General features: G+C 41.6%; 1 protein-coding gene across 2 annotated transcripts in view; it reads left to right on the forward strand.

Moving 5' to 3' along the window:
- Positions 1-21,840, forward strand: part of TRPM6 (transient receptor potential cation channel subfamily M member 6) — a 316,186-nt gene that overhangs the window by 150,961 nt on the left and 143,385 nt on the right. For both annotated transcript variants that reach the window (XM_082260562.1, XM_082260563.1), the window contains exons 13-18: positions 3,986-4,039; positions 7,922-8,062; positions 9,695-9,844; positions 13,479-13,759; positions 17,284-17,512; positions 17,614-17,769. In XM_082260562.1, coding sequence (XP_082116688.1) covers positions 3,986-4,039; positions 7,922-8,062; positions 9,695-9,844; positions 13,479-13,759; positions 17,284-17,512; positions 17,614-17,769 — 1,011 coding nt within the window. The remainder of the gene's footprint in view (positions 1-3,985; positions 4,040-7,921; positions 8,063-9,694; positions 9,845-13,478; positions 13,760-17,283; positions 17,513-17,613; positions 17,770-21,840) is intronic.

Consider the following 21,840-nt stretch of genomic DNA (forward strand, 5'->3'; position numbering starts at 1 on the left):
GATCCCATAGGCGTTTGTGATGTGAGATCATGTGCCTTCGCAAAGCAGTTGTACCTAGGTGGGTGTTGGACTTCCCACGACTCAGTTTCTTTTGGCACAGGTTACAAATGGCATCGCTGATATCAGAGGCAGACACACAAAAAAAATGCCACACTGCTGAGCTTTGCAAGGACGGCATTCTGGTGGTGGCAACAGCTTGCGTTGATTGGCGTGCTGTCTGGCTGACCCCGGGTGCCGAATCTACATGCTGTCTGACTGCGCCACTAGCTCCTTGCGATGACCTCCTCCCCCTGCTTCCAACTCGTCTCCTCCTCCTCTCTGTCTCCCCATCTGAACTTTCCCCCTCTTCTTCTGCTCTTCGAGCAGGCACCCAGGTGACATCCACAGACACATCGTCATCATCAGCCGCTTCACTTGACAACTCAGCAAAGGCAGCAGCAGCAGGTACAACATCATCATCATCACAATGTACGTCCATGTGTATAATGCTGCCTGACTGAGACATATCCCCGTTATCTACATCCTCTGGCACTAATAGTTGCGCATCACTTATTTCTTCAAACTGATGTGAAAATAACTCCTCTGACGGATCAAGTGAAGCGGCTGTGGTGCTAGTGTTGGTGGTGGTGCCGGCGGGCTGGCGAGTGGTAAATTGAGAGGTGCCCGAAGCTGAGCTGGAGGAGGATGGTGCATTAAGGTTCCGAGCGGAAGCTGTAGACGATTGGGTGTCCTGTGTAAGCCAGTCAACTATGGCCTCAGAATTTTTTGAGTTCAGGGGCTGTGGTGGCCTCTGAACACTGGGCATTATTCTAGAGCCTAAGGAAATCACAGCACCACGACCACGACGGCCCTTGCGGGGTGGCCTGCCTCTGCCTGTCATTTTTTTTTTAATGTGTTGTTACTGTTGTACTATGAGTGCAAGCTGCTGTGCCACCTTATATATCAGTGGTGGGTGGGCAGTGGCACAGTACACTCTCTGTGGACCTGACAGCAGTCACTGGCACCCAGGCAACTGCAATTTAAAAAATATATATATTTTTTTTTACTTTGCAAGCTGCTGTGCCACCTTATATATCAGTGGTGGGTGGGCAGTGGCACAGTACACTCTCTGTGGACCTGACAGCAGTCACTGGCACCCAGACAACTGCAATTTAAAAAATATATATATATTTTTTTACTTTGCAAGCTGCTGTGCCACCTTATATATCAGTGGTGGGTGGGCAGTGGCACAGTACACTCTCTGTGGACCTGACAGCAGTCACTGGCACCCAGGCAACTGCAATTTAAAAAAATATATATTTTTTTTTTACTTTGCAAGCTGCTGTGCCACCTTATATATCAGTGGTGGGTGGGTGGGCAGTGGCACAGTACACTCTCTGTGGACCTGACAGCAGTCACTGGCACCCAGGCAACTGCAATTTAAAAAAATATATATATTTTTTTTACTTTGCAAGCTGCTGTGCCACCTTATATATCAGTGGTGGGTGGGCAGTGGCACAGTACACTCTCTGTGGACCTGACAGCAGTCACTGGCACCCAGGCAACTGCAATTTAAAAAAATATATATTTTTTTTTTACTTTGCAAGCTGCTGTGCCACCTTATATATCAGTGGTGGGTGGGCACACAGTGGCACTGCAGTGGGCACAGTACACTCTGTGGACCTGACAGTCACTGGCAGCCCAGGCAACTGCAATAATAAAAAATATTTTTTTTTTCAATTTATTGCAACAAGATGCTGTGCCAACGTATATATATCAGTGGTGGGCAGTGCACTGCAGTGGGTACAGTGCACTCTGTGGACCTGACACAGCACTCACTGCAATTATGACAGAGAAAAAAAAAATATTTTTTAAAATGCCAGGTACTGTGCCTGTGCCACCCGAAATGAGTGTGGTGTGCACACAGTACAGTCTGTGGTAGGTCTGTGGCCTCTCACACACAGCGGGCAGGCAACTGCAGTGTACAATAGATATATATATATATATATATATAAAGAAAAAAATCTATTACCTTACCAGCCCTTGAAAGGGCTTTTGGGGACACTATATATATATATATATGTATATATATAAAAATAAAAAAATCCTCAATTACCAGCCCTTAAAAGGGCTTTTGGGGACACTAGATAGATATAGATATATATATATATGAAGAAACAACTCAATTACCAGCCCTTAAAAGGGCTTTTGGGGACGCTAGGTATATATATATATATATATATAAAAAAAAAAAAAACCACAAATACCAGCCCTTAGAAGGGCTTTTTGGGGTGCTGATATTACAGCAGTAGTGGACCAAGAACACTGCAAGACCAGGAACACTGACTAACTGTCCCTAGCTTAACAGCAGCAGCAGCAGCAGCAGCTCTCTCCCTATTCTCACTACACACACTGCTTCAGAATGATCTAAGATGGATGCTGCCCTTGCTTATTTATAGGAGGTGGGAGGGTGTGGGAGGGAGGTACGCTGATTGGCTGGAAATGTGTCTGCTGACTGTAAAGTTCAGGGTCAAAGTTTGCCTCAATGATGTCTTATGGGGGGCGGACCGAACATCGCATATGTTCGCCGGCAGCGGCGAACGCGAACATGCTAAGTTCGCCGGGAACTGTTCGCCGGCGAACAGTTCTATACATCTCTAGTAGTCAATATAAAAATCTGCCACTACAGCTGCAAAAAATGAAAGCCTGGAAGACAGGATCATTAGTGCTACTACATTGCTGATTAAGTATTACATAGTTGATTGAGTATTACATTATGTATATATGATCCTCTAGCTCTGGCTTACCTGTGTAAGGGAGTACTCAAGAATGGCTGTAAAGTTCCTGGAGCCACAACATCACCCATAGGCTCCCATGACCCAGACATTGTCAGCACTCCCTCCTATTCCCTGCAGCAGCCGCATATTGACACAGAGAAGCTGGAGCTGCTAGATCACATGACTGAACAGTGTATTCTCCCAGGGTGAGTCCCCAGTGTCAGAATACAATGTCTTAGCAAGGAGGCTTCCTCTAACTACCTTGCTTGTGTGGATGGAGGAATTTGTTTGTTTATTTTCATTCAGCCAACAAAAAAAAAATGGTCCATCTATAGCCAGCTTTAGGCTTTTCCTCCACTTTAAGTCATTACTGAAAGCAGTCGTTGGTTGTCGCTCTCTCAGAAAACTGTTAGATTCAGCATCCTAGACTTCCAGATTTGTATGCTTTGTAAGATATTGTAACGAGACCCTTGCTCGCTCGCTTCCGCTCTCCCGACACTCCTCTGCTACTAGTGAGTCAGCTTGCAGATTGCAACGTCTGATGGTTCGCTCATCCAAGGCTCCGGGATCCGAACTACAGCTATGTGCCGTTCGGAATCCATTAGAACAAACACCAGGCAGGCTGTATGTAAGTTCAAACAGGAAGACATTTATTGGAAGTACACAACACACTTTTATACAGAATTTGGAACATCCTGCCCCCAACAACCGTTTTCCTATTGGTCAGTTGTAAAGTACATGTAGTCCTCCTTCAGGTCCTCCTTAGCCATGCAAATGAGGACTTGAAAATGTGTCAGCAGGGATTGGTCCGATAGCTTGATTAGAAGGACTGTTATGTGTAATGAGACAGAAGCCCCAGGGGGCAATCAATGTACACAATAGCCAGACACAGAACAATGGAAGGTCATTAACACTTAACAATGGAACATACAGGTAAACTTCATCACAATACACATTCCCTCCCAATACACAAACATTAGGGAAGTCTGCGAATGAAAGTCTTTGTGTCTCTCTCACAGCCAAGCATGGAATACACTGTGTAAGGTGGTATTAAATCTTCATATTTCTATATGAAGATTTTGCTGACAAATATTTAAGCAATCCAAACCATTACTTATCTGTCTTTCACTCATAGTGACGGTTAGTACCGTCACAGATATCTTCCACCAGAGGCCTAATTAAACAATAACCTTTCTCATTTATTATTCTTTCTTCTTTTTACATTATAGAAACAAGGACCAACCAATCTGCTCTTGTACCATCTTGTTGGAGATGCAAAACAGGTAACATATTTCAGAAATTCTAATTAGGTATTCATAGTTGTTTATTTACTGTACTCTAGCCATGTTTTGTTTTAATAATAAAGCTGTCACATATAAAAGGGTCTGAAAATGTCTGCAAAAAAGTGTGTTCGCTATAGCATCAAATTATTATTTTTTGTTAAATACAGCTTGTGTAAAAAGTTGAAGCTTTGTGCAATCAACTGCACAGTGCTGTCAGTCTGACAGTCAGGGTTTGGTGACAGGAGTAGAGTGATAACCTCTGTGCTTATCACTCAGACCATATTGCTTAAAGCAGTGGTGGTAAAGTCACTTATCAGGTTATGCTATGTCCGTGAAAGACTGGCTTGTGATTAGTACACAATTACACATCTTTTCCGAGTTTAGAAGAGATTAGTTGAAACATCTTGTTAGATGTTTGCTTTGTTTATTCGTGTGTGCTAGGACACACAACAAGTGACTCTTCTAGTGGTTCTGGAGGTGTTACCTGGTATCCCCTGAAGACCTTCAGAATCTGGGATCGGGATTGGAACACTATTGCCTTAAGATCACCCTAGTCTCCGTATACCTGAACTCCATTAAATGCGGCTGAGACTTCCCCTGTGTCTCCAGTGACCTCCATTTTCACTTTGGACTTCCTATCTGCTTGTGCTCAGATACTGGCTCAGTTCTCTGAGTCAGCTATCTATTTGTTAGCATTGGTATCTGTGGCTCACCCTCAGGCGAGGTTACTAAGAAGTCTATTTATTGTGAGATATTGTCAGGAAAATTCTATTTTATTTGTGAGGAAAATGCTCCCTCCTTCCCCTTTCGAGTTGCTAGGGTGCAGAAGAAACACTCTTTCAATGTAGTCCTCCCTTTTCCTGTTGACTCTCAGTCCTTTTCAGCCTCCCCTTCTATGTCTGAGAGTTTGGATTTGGGTGAGACATCCAGATGATCCCTCTGGACCAAGAGTTTCCTGGAACTACTTGTCAGTCTCTTAATTAAATATATATCATAATCAGAGCAATTAAACATACAAAACATATATACGTTTCTTGACTTTCCCTGTAAGGATGCCACTTGCTGGTGTGTCACCATACCTGGGGCTTCAATCTGGTTCCCCTGAACATGCAGTTCCCACTTCTTTGTTCAGGGATAATTTTATGACTCAGTATTCAGACTTATCTCCATTGGACATAACTTATGTGTTAATGGGCTTTCACTTGTCTGGTATAGGAGCCTTCCCTGTAACAGATCAAATACCTCTTGTGGGTTGACACTGAGCATGCAACTTTTATTGCCTTTTAATTCCTCCTTAGAGGCTAGGCTTCACCATCTTGTTCTTCTTTTCTGGTTGTCTCCACATGGAGAAAGGAGAATTCTGCATCTGGGTGTTCCTCATCTCCTGAAAGGCAGAAAGTGTACAAGGCTGGATGGCATTGTGTGTCTCTGGATTGCCAGTAGGCAGAACATGCAGAGTACCCCCTGGTGGAGAACAAGTTCATCTGAAAGCCTTAGTTAGACGTGCTTACTGGGAAATAGGCTATCTTACTGTGTAGCCTATTGAGGAAGTCAGGGGCGTAACTACAGGGGTTGCAGGGGTTGCAATCGCTACCGGGCCCCATGCTCCAGGGGGCCCGGTAGCAAACCAGTGGGTGAACTTCTAGGATCTCAAAGGTCACACTTGCGACCGGGCCCTGGCATTTCACCACTGTGGGGAGGCCCCAAGATTGCAGGAAGGGGGCCCACTGCAGAACTTGTGAAAGGATCCTGATGTGGGACCATAATAAAAGGCCATGCAATGAGATTAAAGAGCCCCAGGATTAGTGGGAAGAGCCCCGGGCTTGAAGGGAAGGGCCCCGGCCAGGGGTCTGGGGGGCCCTTCATGGTTTCTTGCATCGGGGCCCTGAAGGTTCTAGTTACGCCTCTGGAGGAAGTCCTACTCCTAATCAGGTAATTGCTTTCAGCACTGTAGCTGATATTCCTGCCTCTTAGTTGGTGCAGGCCTAATGCTTCTTAGGACCATGTTTTTTTCTGGATCAAGGTTAGGCAGGTTTTTGGCGATTCCTCTGTCAGTTCCAGAGAAACCTACAGGTGTTAAACAGATGGCTGCCTGCTCATCCTGATGTTCATCTGGTGTCTTGTGTACCATTCTGGGTTACAGTATGTCCTTCTTCTTGCCTACTGTTGTGTGGGTGTTTTCACCTGTCTTCCTCTGCAGTCAGTCTGACCTTGAGGGGGGTACCCTTGGGGTTTTCTGCTACGGTTATTTGGCAATTTGTTAGGATACCATGTTGTGAGAGCTTTCACCTTTCTTTACCATACCAGCGCAAGATTGTTGGCCCAGCAAATGCACTCACTTCTCTTATCATGGAACCTCCTTTCCCTGAATCCAAGGGGTTAGGATTCTTTTTTTTACAATAAAAGCTTTATTGAGAAATTTAGTCAGTAGTAACCGGGGTTAGAATTCTAAGGCATTGACTTGCTCTTGTAGACCAGCAATTATTTTCCTTTGTTCTTGTTTTCAGTGTGCAACTCTCCCTTCTGGGATGTGTTCCCAGTAGTCTTTTTTATCTGTTGAGCATCTATTGAGTACCCCTAGTTGTTAGTTTCTCTTTTTAGGTCATATTGTTGTGCCTGTTTTCGGATTCTTGATGAAATCTCCTTATATGGTTTCATACCTATTGCTTGTGGCATGTCTGTCCAGGTCTGGAACACCAGGAGGATCTTCTGGAGTTTTCCCTTGGTCATGGCAGTTCCTCTGTCATGCTAGGGTTCTTCTTATGTGGCTTAGATGTTGTTTTATCAGGTAGCTCTGTGTTCTAGACAGTGTCCAATACCTTGGGTTTGTCAGTGGTCCACTTCTTGGTTGGACTGCTTTTGGACATTTCAGCTGTCTCTGAATTGTCCTTCAATAGACTAAAAAGAAAATAAGATTTTTGTACTCACCAACATATCTTTTTCTTCAAGTCCATTGAGGGGCATAGGTCCCACCTCTCTGTGTTGTTGCTGATCCTGTGTATTGCTTTATGTCAACTTACATCTGAGACAAGCTGGCAATACATTTTGTTGTATGTATACAATGACATTAAAGTATTCTCTTATCTTATCTAGAAGAGGGAATATACAGTACTGGGCCACTCTTACAATTTTTCTGTTTGCCAGTGTCCCAACCTACTGTAGGTGGCAGTATAACCTAACTGTTTCTGAATATTCCTGTGTCCCTCAATGGGCTCAAAGAAAAAAGATTTTAATGTAAGTAAAGAAATCATATAATTTTTTTTAATTTACAAGCAAAGGAAGTCTTATTTATAATATGTTAATATATTCATTGTTGACAAGCAATTATAATACTGAAGTTGCAAAAGTTGTGCATAATGTCAGATAATTCTCTTATCCATGTGGCACATTAGTTGTATTAGACTTTTAGCCATTGAATCTGCTTTTGATCTTTAATGATATAATTATGACATTATTTATTTATTTTCACATGAATACTGTTACTGTCAGCCTTTGTTAATCCATTTGGAGATGTAATACAGTGTCATGATAATCTCCTGTGGAATCCTTTGACATACAGCTGCTTGGTTTGCTGAACTAAATTTAGTTAAAGGGACTTTGTCACTGTTTTCCATTAAATTACATTTAGAAATAACGTAAATACTGTTTTTATTTACTGCACCCCTATAATGTCCAACCCCCCCTCAAAAAAACAGGTTGTTATGTGAGCATTGGTAAGTTTCCAATAGCAACCAATCAGAAATCTATTTGCAATTTGAAAATGCCAAAATTGGATTGCTGTGAATGATAATGCATGTGTGATCTCATATTAAATACTTGCATATAATTACTCTATATACAGGTACTTTGTTTTGTAATATAAACATTTACATTTTTTTACAGAGTCATCTTGCTTTAGACTACAAAATAACACTTATTGATATAGGATTGGTCATTGAATATCTGATTGGTGGAGCATATCGGAGTAGTTACACAAGAAAGAGTTTTCGGGTGCTGTATAATAGTCTTTACAGAAATCACAAGGTAAATTTACTCCTTGACTTTAAGTACACTTATTTAGTTGTGTTATTCCATTTTGGTCTACTAAGATATAGTCACACAACTACTAGGTTTTCAGAATGCATGGTTATACTTTCATTGGTAGAGCAATAAGCTAACTTTGCTGCCATGAAATATTTTTTATTTTTAATAACTATCGTTATCTTTCACTAAGGATAGGAATATTCTTCTCAGTGGTTAAAATGTATGTAAAGGCACCTTTTTCAGTTTTGGATTAAGTGGGGAAGGCTTAAATCCCCTGTCAACCTTTTATTGCTGTCTGTGTCCTTGCTGGTAAGATTTACCCCTCTATATTGCCTGGTGACCAATATCTCTGAGACAGAGAGTTATGGTAAATCCAAAATTTTACAGTCGTCACCAGAGTAGAAAGTGAGGAAATCTTTTCCTGACAGCTGTCTAAGATGTGAGTTGTTTAAACTACTTTAAAGAGATTTCCTCTAATATACTGTTGTATCTAGGAACTTTGTCTTTTAATACATTTTTTGAGTAAGTTTTTGTTGGGTTTTTCCAATGTCACAAAAATATATTTCAAGAGCAGATTGCATATACACGACTGCTCAAAAATATTGTGGGATATGAAGCTGCTTTAAAGTGGTTCGAAAGGCAGAAGTTTTTTTATCCTACTGCATTCTATGCATTAAAGTGGAAGTAAACCCTCCTATCGTTTTCAACCAAGGGAGCTGCCATCTTAGCCTCTGTGTAATTTTCAACTGCCATGTTGCCCCACATGTGACCAGTTATGACACCAGCCATTGGATGGTTTGACAGTTTGGTTGAGAGCACATCCAATGTGACAGTTAGCATTTCCGGCATGCCGGGAATGTAACTGTTTTTTGAAACTATTATATCCTTGGGTTTACTTCCACTTTAAGATGCTTATTGTGGGGACACTTTGCAGGAGGGAGGGGCCAGGAGTGTCAGCGAGGGACCTGAGAAAAGGAGGATCTGGGATGCTCTGTGTAAAACTATTACACAGAGCAGGTAAGTATGACATGTTTGTTATTTTTAAACAAAAAAAAACAAGAATTTACAATTGCTTTAAATACATTTTAATACAGTACAATACTACAATGCTCATTATTATATTGTCTAAACTGCTTTGTTAAAATGGCAGTAAACACTGCTTGGTGACTTGTATCAACAGGTAAGCTTATAATAAAGCTTACCTGTAGGTACAAAGAATATCTTCTAAACAGGCACCCTTTAGAAGATATTCACTGTGCAATCAATGATGTCACTGGTGCAGGCTTACCGCTCTCTCATGGGACGGAATACTGAGAATACCATCCCTTCAGAGCTCTGTGACTCTTGTTTGCATGTGTGGGAGTGACATCATCACAATTCGGCCATTTAAAGGGCTGGAACTTGGAAACAGGAAGGGAAGACCGGGTGAAATTGAAGGCAGTGGTGGTCAGTGGTGGTCAGTGGTGGTTAGGGGTGTCAGCGTGTCGCTGGAGGGCTTATTCTTAAGGTAAGTCTTTCATACTAGCAGATGGGACTTGTAGGGGTGATTTTTTTTTCTCCCAGAGTTTACTGCCGCTTTAATACATATTAAAAAGCCAAGGTTCTCATTTGTTTCTTTTTATTTTCTGTTAGAGAACCACCCACTATTCTACTACCAGTCTTGTACGGAACCTATCTCACCTGTCCATAAACCAAAACAGTCAGATGAACAGCAAGCTTCCATCACCTGAGAATACCTTACAATCCCCATTCTTCCGAACAGCCCAGCCTTATAAGCGCAAGGTGATCCTTCCAAGTTTTATATCCAGTTTAATTGAAATCCTTCTGCTAGAGTCAGGTTTCTAATCTGCCTAGTGCACATACAGGATTGCTTATGTGCGTAGGAATTTAGAGCAAGAACTGTAACATAAACATTGAAGCTAGAATTTATTTATACATTTATGTAATCTCTTAGCAACTTACGAAACATATCAAGTACCTGAAGAGACTCGTATTGCCTTAATAATCAAGGATTTTTTTATTTTGAAGGTGTACATTCAAAAAGCAATGAAACTGTGAAACAGAAACCTGATATTGTTTCTCATGTAGGCACTTGTAATTGCGTATGAAAAGTAGTTCATTAGCCTGGATTGACAATAGCCTATATGCACATGTAGCACCCTACAGGGTAGGTGCTAGGTAAAAGTATAGTGGGCCTTGGCTGCTTAAAAGCAGGGCCATTATTTCAGCTGGGCTGTCATGTCTCCCAGGTGTGTCTGCTGAGAGGGCAGTCTCCCCACTGGCTCCATGAGAGGATTCTCATTGGGCAGTGGAGGAAATCCAATCAGAGACACATTCAGGCCTGTATCTACCCTAGAAGGCAGATTCTGCCACAGAGGATTCTGGAAGTGGGTATAGGTTTAAGGGGAATGCATGACGCATCGTCTTTGGTGGGAAGCAGAGTCCCAGGAGGGAGAGTATGGCTGTCTCTCCTCCTGTCAGAAGGATCGGGTGTCTCGGGTGGCTGCCTGGGAATCCAGATAATGCTGAGTTGAGCTGCAGAGGGGATCCAGTGTGCTGAGGACCAGTGGAGGAAGAGTGGTTCAGTTCCAAGAAAGCCTGCCAAGGTCGTGAGTACTGTGAACTGCCCCTAGGGGTCTGCCAAGCCAGAGGAGTATCCCACGCATTTCCTTCTCCCATCCCCAAAACACAATAAACAAAACCAACCAAAGATGCCGGAGTGGTCATTGTTTCAACTCTCACACTTGGGTTCACAACTTAAATGTGTTGGAAGTGTCACCGGTAACAATGGCAGACCCACATCAGGCTCAAGGCCTGGAAATATTGCTACACACACACATAACCAACATTGAAAAATTTCTTCTAGTTTACATAGAAGACAACAGAACTGGCTGCATATGGAGTACATACAGTGGCTGATGTGGACACCATATGATCACTTGTTTATATCCTATTTTAAGGATTTAGTAGTGGTATGTGTGTATGGTGTTTTTGAGTTATGCTTTCACCTACGGTAGGATTGGACACTGGCAAATAAAATTAAAAAGGAAAAACCTGTAGGAAAGCCAAAGATAACCTCTCCTACTTTCAGAATGCCACAGTTTTGTAGCAAATCAGAACAGAGAGCATGATCAGAAACACAGATGGTTGGGACCTGTGTACCTCGATGAACTCCAAGAAAATGATTTTAAAATAGTAAAAAATCTGCTTCTCTATCTCATACACACTGCACTAAAAGTCATTCACGTTTGGGATGTCTAAAAGCAGTCTAATTGAGGGGTGAAAAAAAGAGCATGAAAACAACAGAAAATTGGTGCTAGTAAGATTGATTAGTCCATCCATAAGACATGCATCATCCTAGAACACTCCATACAAAAAACAAAGTATGCTGGTAGGAGCAGGAGTTATCCTGGGTTGGCCTACACTTTTGTCTCTGCCAATGTCTAATCCTTCTGTAAATGACAGCATAACCCAAAGTTTAATGATTTCCTGTGTCCTTTAACAACCTATACCCATTTAAAAAGGACTAAAATACCAATATGCAACTTTAACAGTAGATTACACTGTTTTCCTGCAAAACGTTGTTAAATTATTCCTGCTTCAGAACAAAAATTCACCTTTGGCAGATTAATACCTATGCTGCTAATAAACTGGGCATATCCCCTAATGATAATTACAAACAATGCAAACTAAAAACACTAAAACCACATCTAGTAACAAATATCACCAGTTCACCCTAAGAACTCACATAGGGTCTTTTTATGCCTGACCCAGCTCAAAATAAAATAAAATTTGGTAGTACATCAATCATCAATGATTTGTGAAGACCCCACAATCATAAAAATCCAATCCATCCAAAGACACCTCATCCCAAGGTTTGTATAATGGACCATTATTGGACCATCGTTATATGAATAACGTATTCAGTTGCTGAAAAGATGCATCGAATTATCTGGTCCATTCTTTAAATTCACTACTTAAACAGACAGATCATCTCTAGTCCAATAATACATAGCCCTAAATTAATTAATGGGTGACATTACGTGTCAAGCAACATTGATACAGTTCTTGCCCCCATTTCACACATAGAAGTTAGATTTAATATATAAAAAAAGGAGACATTGTAAGGTGTTCCTGATGGGAAGTCACTACAGTGATTTTTCTAGTTTTGTAAAAGTACATTTACTTAAAGTATTGCCTGTAGAACAATATCAACTTAATCTATACATCAGTGTATGAATTATTAATTTCATATAAAGGTGTAAATATTCAGCAAATTATTAGTTCATTTTTTACATATTATTTCTTTAAAAATCTGCTGAATAATCCTACAAAAAAAAAGCCAGATGGCTAGGTTATAGTGAACTCTTCAAGGAAAGCTATATAAGCTATGAAGTAAATTTCTTCTGTGCAATAGTCATAAATTTAAGATTAGTCATAACTCATGAAGCATTAAGGTCAAATAAACTGCTAAGAAACTGTTTTTATTATACTTTATACTTTTATTTACTTTATTGTAGTTTAACAGATAAAGATAAACTAATAAAATAGCTTTAATGAGATAGTAATCAAAATTGGCCAATAGGCTGTAAAATAAATCTTTAGAAGAAACTGTGCCAAGGTGCTTCATGTACCTTTAGTTATTTATTACATGTACTAATTTAGCGTTGCCAATTCACGCAGTGCTTTACATATATATTGTACATTCACATCTGTCCCTGCCCTCAAGGAGCTTACAATCTAAGGTCCCTAACTCACATTCATAGATACACATACTAGGGCCAATTTACCTAGCAGCATGTCTTTGAAGAGTGGGAGGCATCCAGAGTACCCGGAGGAAACCCACACAGGCACATGGAGAACATACAAACTCCAGGCAGGTAGCACGTCGTTGGGATTCAAACCAATGACCCCAGTGCTGCTAGGTAGAAGTGCTAACCACTTAGCCACTGTGCTGCCCACTTGAACCTTAGTTTGAATGGGCTGCTGTACCTGTGGGAAAACACCTTTTTTTTAAAAAATGCGGCCGCAAGAAATCGCAGTATTAATGGCACCGCTGCTTGTCTTTAGAAGAGCAGCACGTTTTACTTGTGGGTTGGGAAAATCCTGCCATTTGAATATGTTTCTGAACCTGCTACAATGTGAACCTAGTCTGATTGTTAAACATCTGTGATAGTAGTAGGAACAAATGTGTATGTCCTGTCTAAGGCTTTTACTAGGAATCTAGACATGAGGTGTGTTTCCTAAAAAAATAGTGTAACTACATAATTATATTCATATTACACTTATGCATTACACTTTTCCTTTGGTTCATTCATTTTTTTGGTTTTTGTTCTAAGTGTCTTTTCCATATGAACAACCTATATTATGTCCTTACACTGTACAGTTTCTAAATTATGATTTTTTTTACGAAAAGGAGAAGACCACTGGAACACAGAAATCAAAGAAGAGGCTGAAAGATGACCTAACCTCTCCTGAAGAAAATGAATTAGGTGGCTTTGTGTATCCCTACAATGACCTCTTGGTTTGGGCAGTACTGATGAAGAGACAGAATATGGCCAAGTTCTTCTGGCAACTTGGGGAAGAAGCCATGGTGAAGGCGGTAATAGCCAGTAAATTATACCGGGCCATGGCACATGAGGCAAAGCAGAGTGACATGGTGGATGACACTTCTGATGAATTAAAGAAATACTCTAAGTATGGGCTGTGTGTCTTCCGACTTTAGATGTCTGCAGTGACCTATTACATGTGTAACTAACACAATAATACAGTATAATAATATAATAAATGCTCCATTCAAATAAGGAAATTATTACTATTCATATTAATTGTACATTGAGTGTCACTGAATAGGCACAGGTTGTTAGTATTATGGCAGAGTGGTACACTACACGGTATCAGAAATGATTCAACCTAGCCTGTGCTTCCACAAACATACAGAAATACTGTATAGCCCAATTGCCCCGATTTTCTAAGGGAGTAAAGCATGTTCAAAGCGAATTTTCACTTATCTGAGTGTATAAGGTGAAACAATGTGAAAATTCACTTTGCAAAGAATACCCAAATGTGCAAGGAAAATCAATAATTTGAAGAGGACCTTTCGTGTGAAAAGGGGGAATAGGAGGGTGCATTTGTGAACATCTTTATGAACATAGGTGTCTCTGGACAGGATTTATTAGACTTTGAACACCTTTGAATATAACAGTCCCTCTAAGCAGTTAGGTACACTAAGGATAAGTTCCTATATGACTTATTTGGGTTCCTCTGCTGCCACATCTCCAAGAGACACTGATATGTGGGACAAAGATACAGGCTTCTTAGCCCTCTCATGTGGTGAATTGCTGAAACTACATGTAAACATTGTGTAAAAATATCAGTAGATATCTGAGTTGATACTGGGATTGCAATTTATATTTATATACTGTCAGACCACCATCAGAAGGATTTTAGGGTGAGTGCAAAAGCCCCAATTTTTTTTTTTTTTGCACATGATTGGATGGTTGAAGTCTGCACAACTTACCCTCATTTACTTCCATCCTACATGTTCCTCCATGGTATGAATCCTCTCCTTGCTGCAGCTGTGTCTGGATTAATGTTTGGTTCTCATTTATCAGGTTTCAGAGATCGTTGGCCTCCCAGTTATTGACCTTTGTACAGGGAGTTTCCCATGTGGCTCCTCTTGTTGTGCCCCTGTGACTCATTTGGACCTGAATCTTGTTCTCCCTGCACTTCAGAAACTGCTTTTTGAAACCATTAGAGACATTCCTCCCTCTACTCTCATCCACAGGGTGGTATTCCTTGTCGCCATCACACCTAGAGGCGAGTGTGTGAACTAGTGGGCCTATCCTTCAAGGAAACTTTTCAGGTTTTGCATATGGATAATCTGGTGTTGAGGCTTAGGACTTCCTTCTTGCCTAAGGTCATTTCTGCCTTTCCCTTCAACAAAGACATTTTTTTTCAACCCTCTGTCTAGGTCTGGTTCACTAAAACAAAATTTCCCTGTATTGTCCAGATCTGGTTTGAGCATTGAGAGTCTATCTCTGCTCTGCCACACTGCTTCTTTCAGAAGGACATGACATTTTTGTCATCCCAGGTGGTCCTCAAAGGTGTACATCGTGTTCTCTTTTTACCATTGCTAAGTGGCTTAGAGTTAGACAAATTATCATTCAAGCTCATGGTCTCAAGTATCAGGTTCCACTCTTTACTATCAAAGTACACTGTACTAGATCTGTTACGGCTTCTTGGGCTTTTCAACATCAAGCAACTGTTTCCCAGATTTCTATGTCTTACACCTTATCTTCTGTTCAAACATTATCTAAGTTCTACAAGGTGGAATTGGTGGTCTCATGGGCGTAACATCCTTAAAATTGATTTTTGAGCTTCAAGCAGTCCCAAATTCTCTATTTTTCTGAGTCTGTTAGCATTTGTTTGCTGTGTTGTCCACTCCTTTACTTGTATTGCTTTGGGATGTCCAGAAGGCGAAAGACTTTCTGTGTCCCTCAATGGACAAAATAAAAAAAAAAAATAGGATGATTGTGCTTACAGTAAAATCCTTTTCTTGGAGACCATTTAGGGACATAGGTCCCCCCTCTATGTTTATGATCCTGCTCTCTGTACTGCTTTGCTAAAATAAAAAACGTAGGCATGCTGGAATTGTGAGGGGTCATCTGGGCTGGTCTACAGGTTTTTTGTTTGCCAGTGTCCATTGCCCCTATAGATGGAAGTATAATCCAAAGATTAAAGACATTCTTTGTCCCTAATGGACTCTAATAAAAGGATTTTACAGTCCATTTTTTAGTTTCCCTTGTTCATGATTTGGTATTTTTTGCAAAGTGAACATGCTCTATTTCTTTTGTAAATCAGCAACTCCTTCTACAAAATGTGTATGTATATCCATTTTTGGTTTAACATTTAGCAAAAGAAGGTCAGTTGGGAAAAAGGTAAGAGACCCCATATCTTTAGTAGTTAACCACTTGCCGACAGCCCACTGCCTTTTCACTGCGGCAGGGTGGTTCGGATGTGCTCAGTCACATAGTACTATCTGACTGAGTGAATGTGGTTTCAGTGGCGCAGCAGGAGGCGGGCCGTGGGAGGAGCGGTGGCGATTGCCGCTGTCCTCCTGCGATCGTCGGAGAAACCGAGAAAAGACCCGCCGGCTTATGTAAACAAAGCAGGTGGATCTTCTGTCAGACAGGCAGAGAGAGATCAGCAGTTTCAGCTAGGCTGAAACTGCGATCTCTCTGTGCCTGTCACAGAACCATCCCCCACACAGTCAGTAAGCATATTAGGCATACATTTAACCCCGTTGATCACCCCCAGTATTAACCCCTTCCCTGCAAGTGTCATTTATACAGTAACAGTGCATATTATTTAGCACTGATTACTGTATTAGTGTCACTGGTCCTCAAAAAGTGTCAAAAATGTCAGTTAGGGGTCCGATCTGTCCGCCGCAATGTCGCAGTCCCACTAAAAATCGCTGATTGCTGCCATTACTAATATAAAAAATTAATAAATAAAAAGTCCAAAAATCTTTCCCGTAGTTTGTAAACGCTATAACCAATTAAAATACGCTTTTTGGGATTATTTTTTTACCAAAAATATGTAGCAGAACACAAATTGGCCTAAACTGATAAAAAAAAATTACATTTTTAAATTTTTTTATTGGGAATGTTTTATAGCAGAAAGTAAAAAATATGACGTTTTTTCAAAATTGTCGCTCTTTTTTTTGTTTATAGCGCAAAATCTAAAAACCGCAGAGGTGATCAAATACCACCAAAAGAAAGCTCTATCTGTGGGAAAAAAGGACATCAATTGTATTTGGGTACAGCATTGCACGGCCGCGCAGTTTTCCGTTAACCTAACGCAGTGCCGAATCGCAAAAAATGGCCTGGTCATGAAGGGGGTAAAACTTTCCGGGGCTGAAGTGGTTAAGAAACATTTTGGCCTACCCCTGTATACCGAACTGTTACAGTACATTTTTTCCTTCATACCCTGCTTCAAATGTTGGAATTATTTAGATTTCGATAAAGATCAGATCATATTTTAGAGAATGTTTATGTAGAAATACAGAAGGTTCATAATGGTTTAGAAACGTTTTCTCACAATACACATTTTATTATTTTAAATAGCTGCAATATATTTATATTTGTGTGCCATATTATAATGCTAATGCTCTTTTTGTTTAAAATGAGAATAATTTACACTTTTTAAATTGTCCTTAGAGAATTTGGCCAGCTGGCTTTGGACCTTCTTGAAAAAGCCTTCAAACTCAATGAGCAAATGGCCATGAAACTTCTGACGTATGAGCTTAAAAACTGGAGCAACTCAACTTGCCTGAAACTAGCTGTGTCATCTGCCCTGAGGCCTTTTGTGTCACATACGTGTACACAGATGCTGTTAACAGACATGTGGATGGGTTGCCTGAATATGAGGAAAAACTCTTGGCTCAAGGTGACATTACTGTGTCCTCAAATAGTTGGTACTTTATTTCTGTAATGTTTATATGTTCTTGAATGCCATAGTCTGAGACTGCATTTAAATCCTGTTTAAAGGTTATTTTAGGGATTCTTTTGCCACCATTCATCTTGATGTTGGAGTTTAAAACCAAGCAGGAAATGTCTCACGTGCCTCAGTCCCAGGATTTCCACCAGTTCTCCAGGTTCTATGTAGATGCTCCCAATCAAAATGTGAGGGTGGAACAGGCAGTGGTGAGTTGCATTCTTCATCATGAAGGGGATATGTTTATATTTTAACCAAGCACATACATGTCATTATTACAGCAGCTCATTGACATGCAGTATACCATTGTGGATTGCAGGTGTGTTCAATAAAATCACCTTATAAGATGATCTGAACACAGCAATAACTTTCTATGTAAATTGGCACCATCTAGTGGTTGTAAAACACGGTGAATCCTTCTTTGCAGGTACTGAGCTTGAAAGATTTGCTAAAGTTTCTTGAGTCACAGGGTTGGAACAAGTATGTATTATATTAGTTTTTGGCTGTACATGCTTGTTTCAGGTCAATGAAGAGGGTCAGCAAATTGTGTGCTCACAGGGTTCTGTTACAATATCCACTTTATAACAAAGTGTGAGAGTTTGTTACTGACATACTTTTGTCTGTGCTTGTATTTTTTTCTTGAATCATTACTCCATAAGTGCGTATTCATATTCAATTAAAGCGGTAGTATACTGCTTTCTTCCACTTTTACCTACAGGTAAGCCTATAATAAGGCTTACCTGTAGGTACAATTAATATCTCCTAAACCGGCACGGTTTAGGAGATATTTGCAGTGCATGCAGCCGCTCACGCGACCTTCAGTTTCCCTTGCCGGGAGCTTGCCGGAAAATGACTCCCACCTGCATGCGCGGGAGTGACGTCATTGCGGCTCCGGCCAGTCACAGCGCCGGACCCGCCGAACCCAGAAGAGACGCCGTGGGATCATGTCAGCGCCCGCAGCGGTGTCCGGGGGTCCGTGTCGGGGCTTCGTTCTAAGGTAAGAAATTCATAATGAGCTAGTATGCGATGCATACTAGCTCATTATGCCTTTGTCTTGCAGGTTTTTTATTTTTTTATTTTAGGTTTACAACCGCTTTAAATTATACAGTCATGTGCAAATTGGAATTTGCTTTACACGTGACTGGATAATTGAACTTAGTATTCACACATTTTTTTTGTGTGAAGATTATCAACTCATTTAGTAGATCAGCTTCATTACTTTATTTTATGTGGCCAATATTTCATACTTAAAAGGCAACAAGGTTGTATTAATTTTGTGGACATCATGGGGTTATTTACTAAAACTGGAAAGTGCAAAATCTGGTGCACCTCTGCATAGAAACCTGTCAGCTTCCAGGTTTTTTGGCAAAGCTTAATGGAAAAAGCTGAAATTAGAGGCAAGTTGGCTATCAGGCACAGCTGCACCAGATTCTGAGTGCACCAGCTTTAGTGACCCCCCCATATTTGCAAAAAAATGTTGCTACCAGCAGTATCTAAGAGCAACTTAAAAGCAGAAATTTGCTTTAAAACATATAGGTGCTGAAATCACTTAATACAGTCAAGTAGCACTTTACCCTGCTTATCTTGTAATAGAAGAAAAGTATACAAGTAGTCCAACTCTTAACACCGACGTGTAGTGTGTGTCCTTATCACATCGTTCTCTGCAATATGTTCACTGACTGACAAAAATGCGTTTTGTAGACACTTTAGAAAAACTCAGCACTTCTGGGGTATTAGAATATCATAGATGTTGGACAATGGTCTGTATTTATTTCCCTTTACATGACCATACATATATTAATTAATTCTTTGACCATGCATGGGTTGGGGAGTATACTGCTTTGCTACTCTCTTTAAAATAAAAAACATCTACATGGTTCTGTGACATACCCAGTGGCGTAGCGTGGGGGGTGCAAGGGGGGCCAGCCGCACCGGGCGCAACATCTGGGGGGGGCGCATCCGCAGTGTCACTCTGTCTGTCTGACTCTAACATACACAGTTCACACAATGTCTGCGGCTGCCTCCATCTTTAGGCTGGGAGATGTCCAGCGCGGCCGCCCTATGGCTGAAAATGGCTGTAAAATTTGGTAATGATTAAGCACACAGTCAGTGTGTGAAACGCGTCTACCTTGTCACGATTGTCATATTTCGATGTCCAGTCAATAAATCTGGATTTTGACTCAACCTCATGCACCGGTGTGAGTCATCAGGCAATTACACCACCTTGAGCAGTGAGTTCTTGTCTCTTCAATTGAAAATGGCTGGTTGGGGCAGAGCTGGACTATGCCTCACCTGTCCATTGGTGTAGGGTGGGGTGGCATTGCAAGCCAAGCCCTGCCTATGCTGCCTCTCCTCACTGCTCAGTCAGTTTAGCAGGAGTGAGTCAGCAGCCTGGCGCTGTCACAGAGTGTTTTTTTTTTAATCACCTGATTAGAGCCAGAGGCTCGAATAGGCTTCAAAAAAAGGTGGACCCGGGGCGCAGGGCAGTGCACCCGAAGCCCACCCATTGTGTGACAATAGCGAATGAAAATTCGCTATTGTCACACGGATCCTCCTCCTGGCCAATCAGGAAGCGGGTCCGAGACCCGCTTCCTGATTGGCCGAAGGCGAACGCATGCCATTGGCCGAGGAGGAGGCGGGAGAACTTGAGGAGACGTGGGGGACTGAGGAGAAGCCTCAGCTGCAGGTAAGTCTCTGCATTGAAAGGGGGCACGCTGGTCTGTCTGCATTGTAAGGGGGGCCCGCTGGTCTGTCTGCATTGAAAGGGGGCATGCTGGTCTGTCTGCATTGAAAGGGGGCACGCTGGTCTGTCTGCATTGAAAGGGGGCATGCTGGTCATTCTGCATTGAATGGGGGCACGCTGGTCTTTCTGCATTGAATGGGGGCACGCTGGTCATTCTGCGTTGAAAGAGGGCATGCTGGTCATTCTGCATTGAAAAGGGGCACGCTGGTCATTCTGCATTGAAACGGGGCACGCTGGTCATTCTGCATTGAAAGGGGGCACGCTGGTTTGTCTGCATTGAAAGGGGGCACGCTGGTCTGTCTGCATTGAAAGGGGGCACACTGGTCTCTCTGCATTGAAAGGGGGCATGCTGGTCTCTCTGCATTGAAAGGGGGCACACTGGTCATTCAAACTTGTATTTAAATGCATTTTACTTAAATTACATCAGTATTTTCATAACAAACAATACATGTGCTTAGGGGGTAAGGGTTTCTTTAACGAATCTAGTGGAAGAGACTTGAGTGCTAAAATCCCACAGGTTAGGGGGCGCAAATTACTTGCCTTGCCCCGGGTGCTGACAACCCACGCTACGCCACTGGACATACCTACTTCAAGGACATAAGAGGTGTGCCTAAAAAGTTTGGTGAATGGTATCAGAAAACAAACAAAACAGAAGATACAAACAAAAGACCTCTATTGGCCTTCAAAATAATCGCAATCCTTCACAACACACTTTTGGCAACGTTCATAAAGCTTCTGAAAACTGACAGCGAAGGCTTTTTTAGGACTCAATCAGAACCACTGTTACACATTCTTGGGTTGCCGTCAAGCGCAAAACATTGTCTTGACCCTGAACCTTTGCAGGCAAATCTTTTTGGGTAGCGGGGAATACATTGAATGCCATACCATCGATTGCCGCTTAGATTACTGATCGAACTTGGTGGCACCAGGGCTCATCCCCTGTGAGAATGGTTCGCAGAAAGAATGGATCCTGGTGACACATGGTAATAAATCTCCAAAGGTTTCCACCCTTTTTTGCTTTCTCTTCGTCTTTCAGCTTGTGTGGCACAAACTGGGAACAGATCTTCCGCTTACCCAAATCTTTGCCGATGATGGTGTGCACCATGGCCTTGCTAATGTCCAATTCCTCCGCCATCAATAGAAGAGTCAGTTGCCGATCTCATGCCAGCATTTGTCGCACTCGCTTGATCATGTTTGGGGTTCTGCTTGTTGACGGCTGTCGCCGTTTTTCCCAATTTGTAGCAGAACTTGATGTTCACTCGTTGCTTCACTGCACTGTGACTCTACCTCCCACACTGATTATGTTTGACTGCCAGAGGGTTTACCCTGATGTGTCACGCATACTTTACATTTCTTGTCGTGTCTCTGAATAGCCATGTGCATGTGCGGGCACCTGGCCCATGTTGCCGTTGAGATATCGAACCATTCAGTGAACTTTTTTGGACACACCTTGTATGCTACTATCGTCGTTAACTCTAAAACAACCTGATTTTTCACTGACTTAAGGAAATTTGAAATTTGTTTCTCATAAGAGCCC

Source organism: Pelophylax lessonae, assembly GCF_965119305.1.
Source record: "Pelophylax lessonae genome assembly, chromosome: 1".
NCBI lineage: Eukaryota > Metazoa > Chordata > Amphibia > Anura > Ranidae > Pelophylax > Pelophylax lessonae.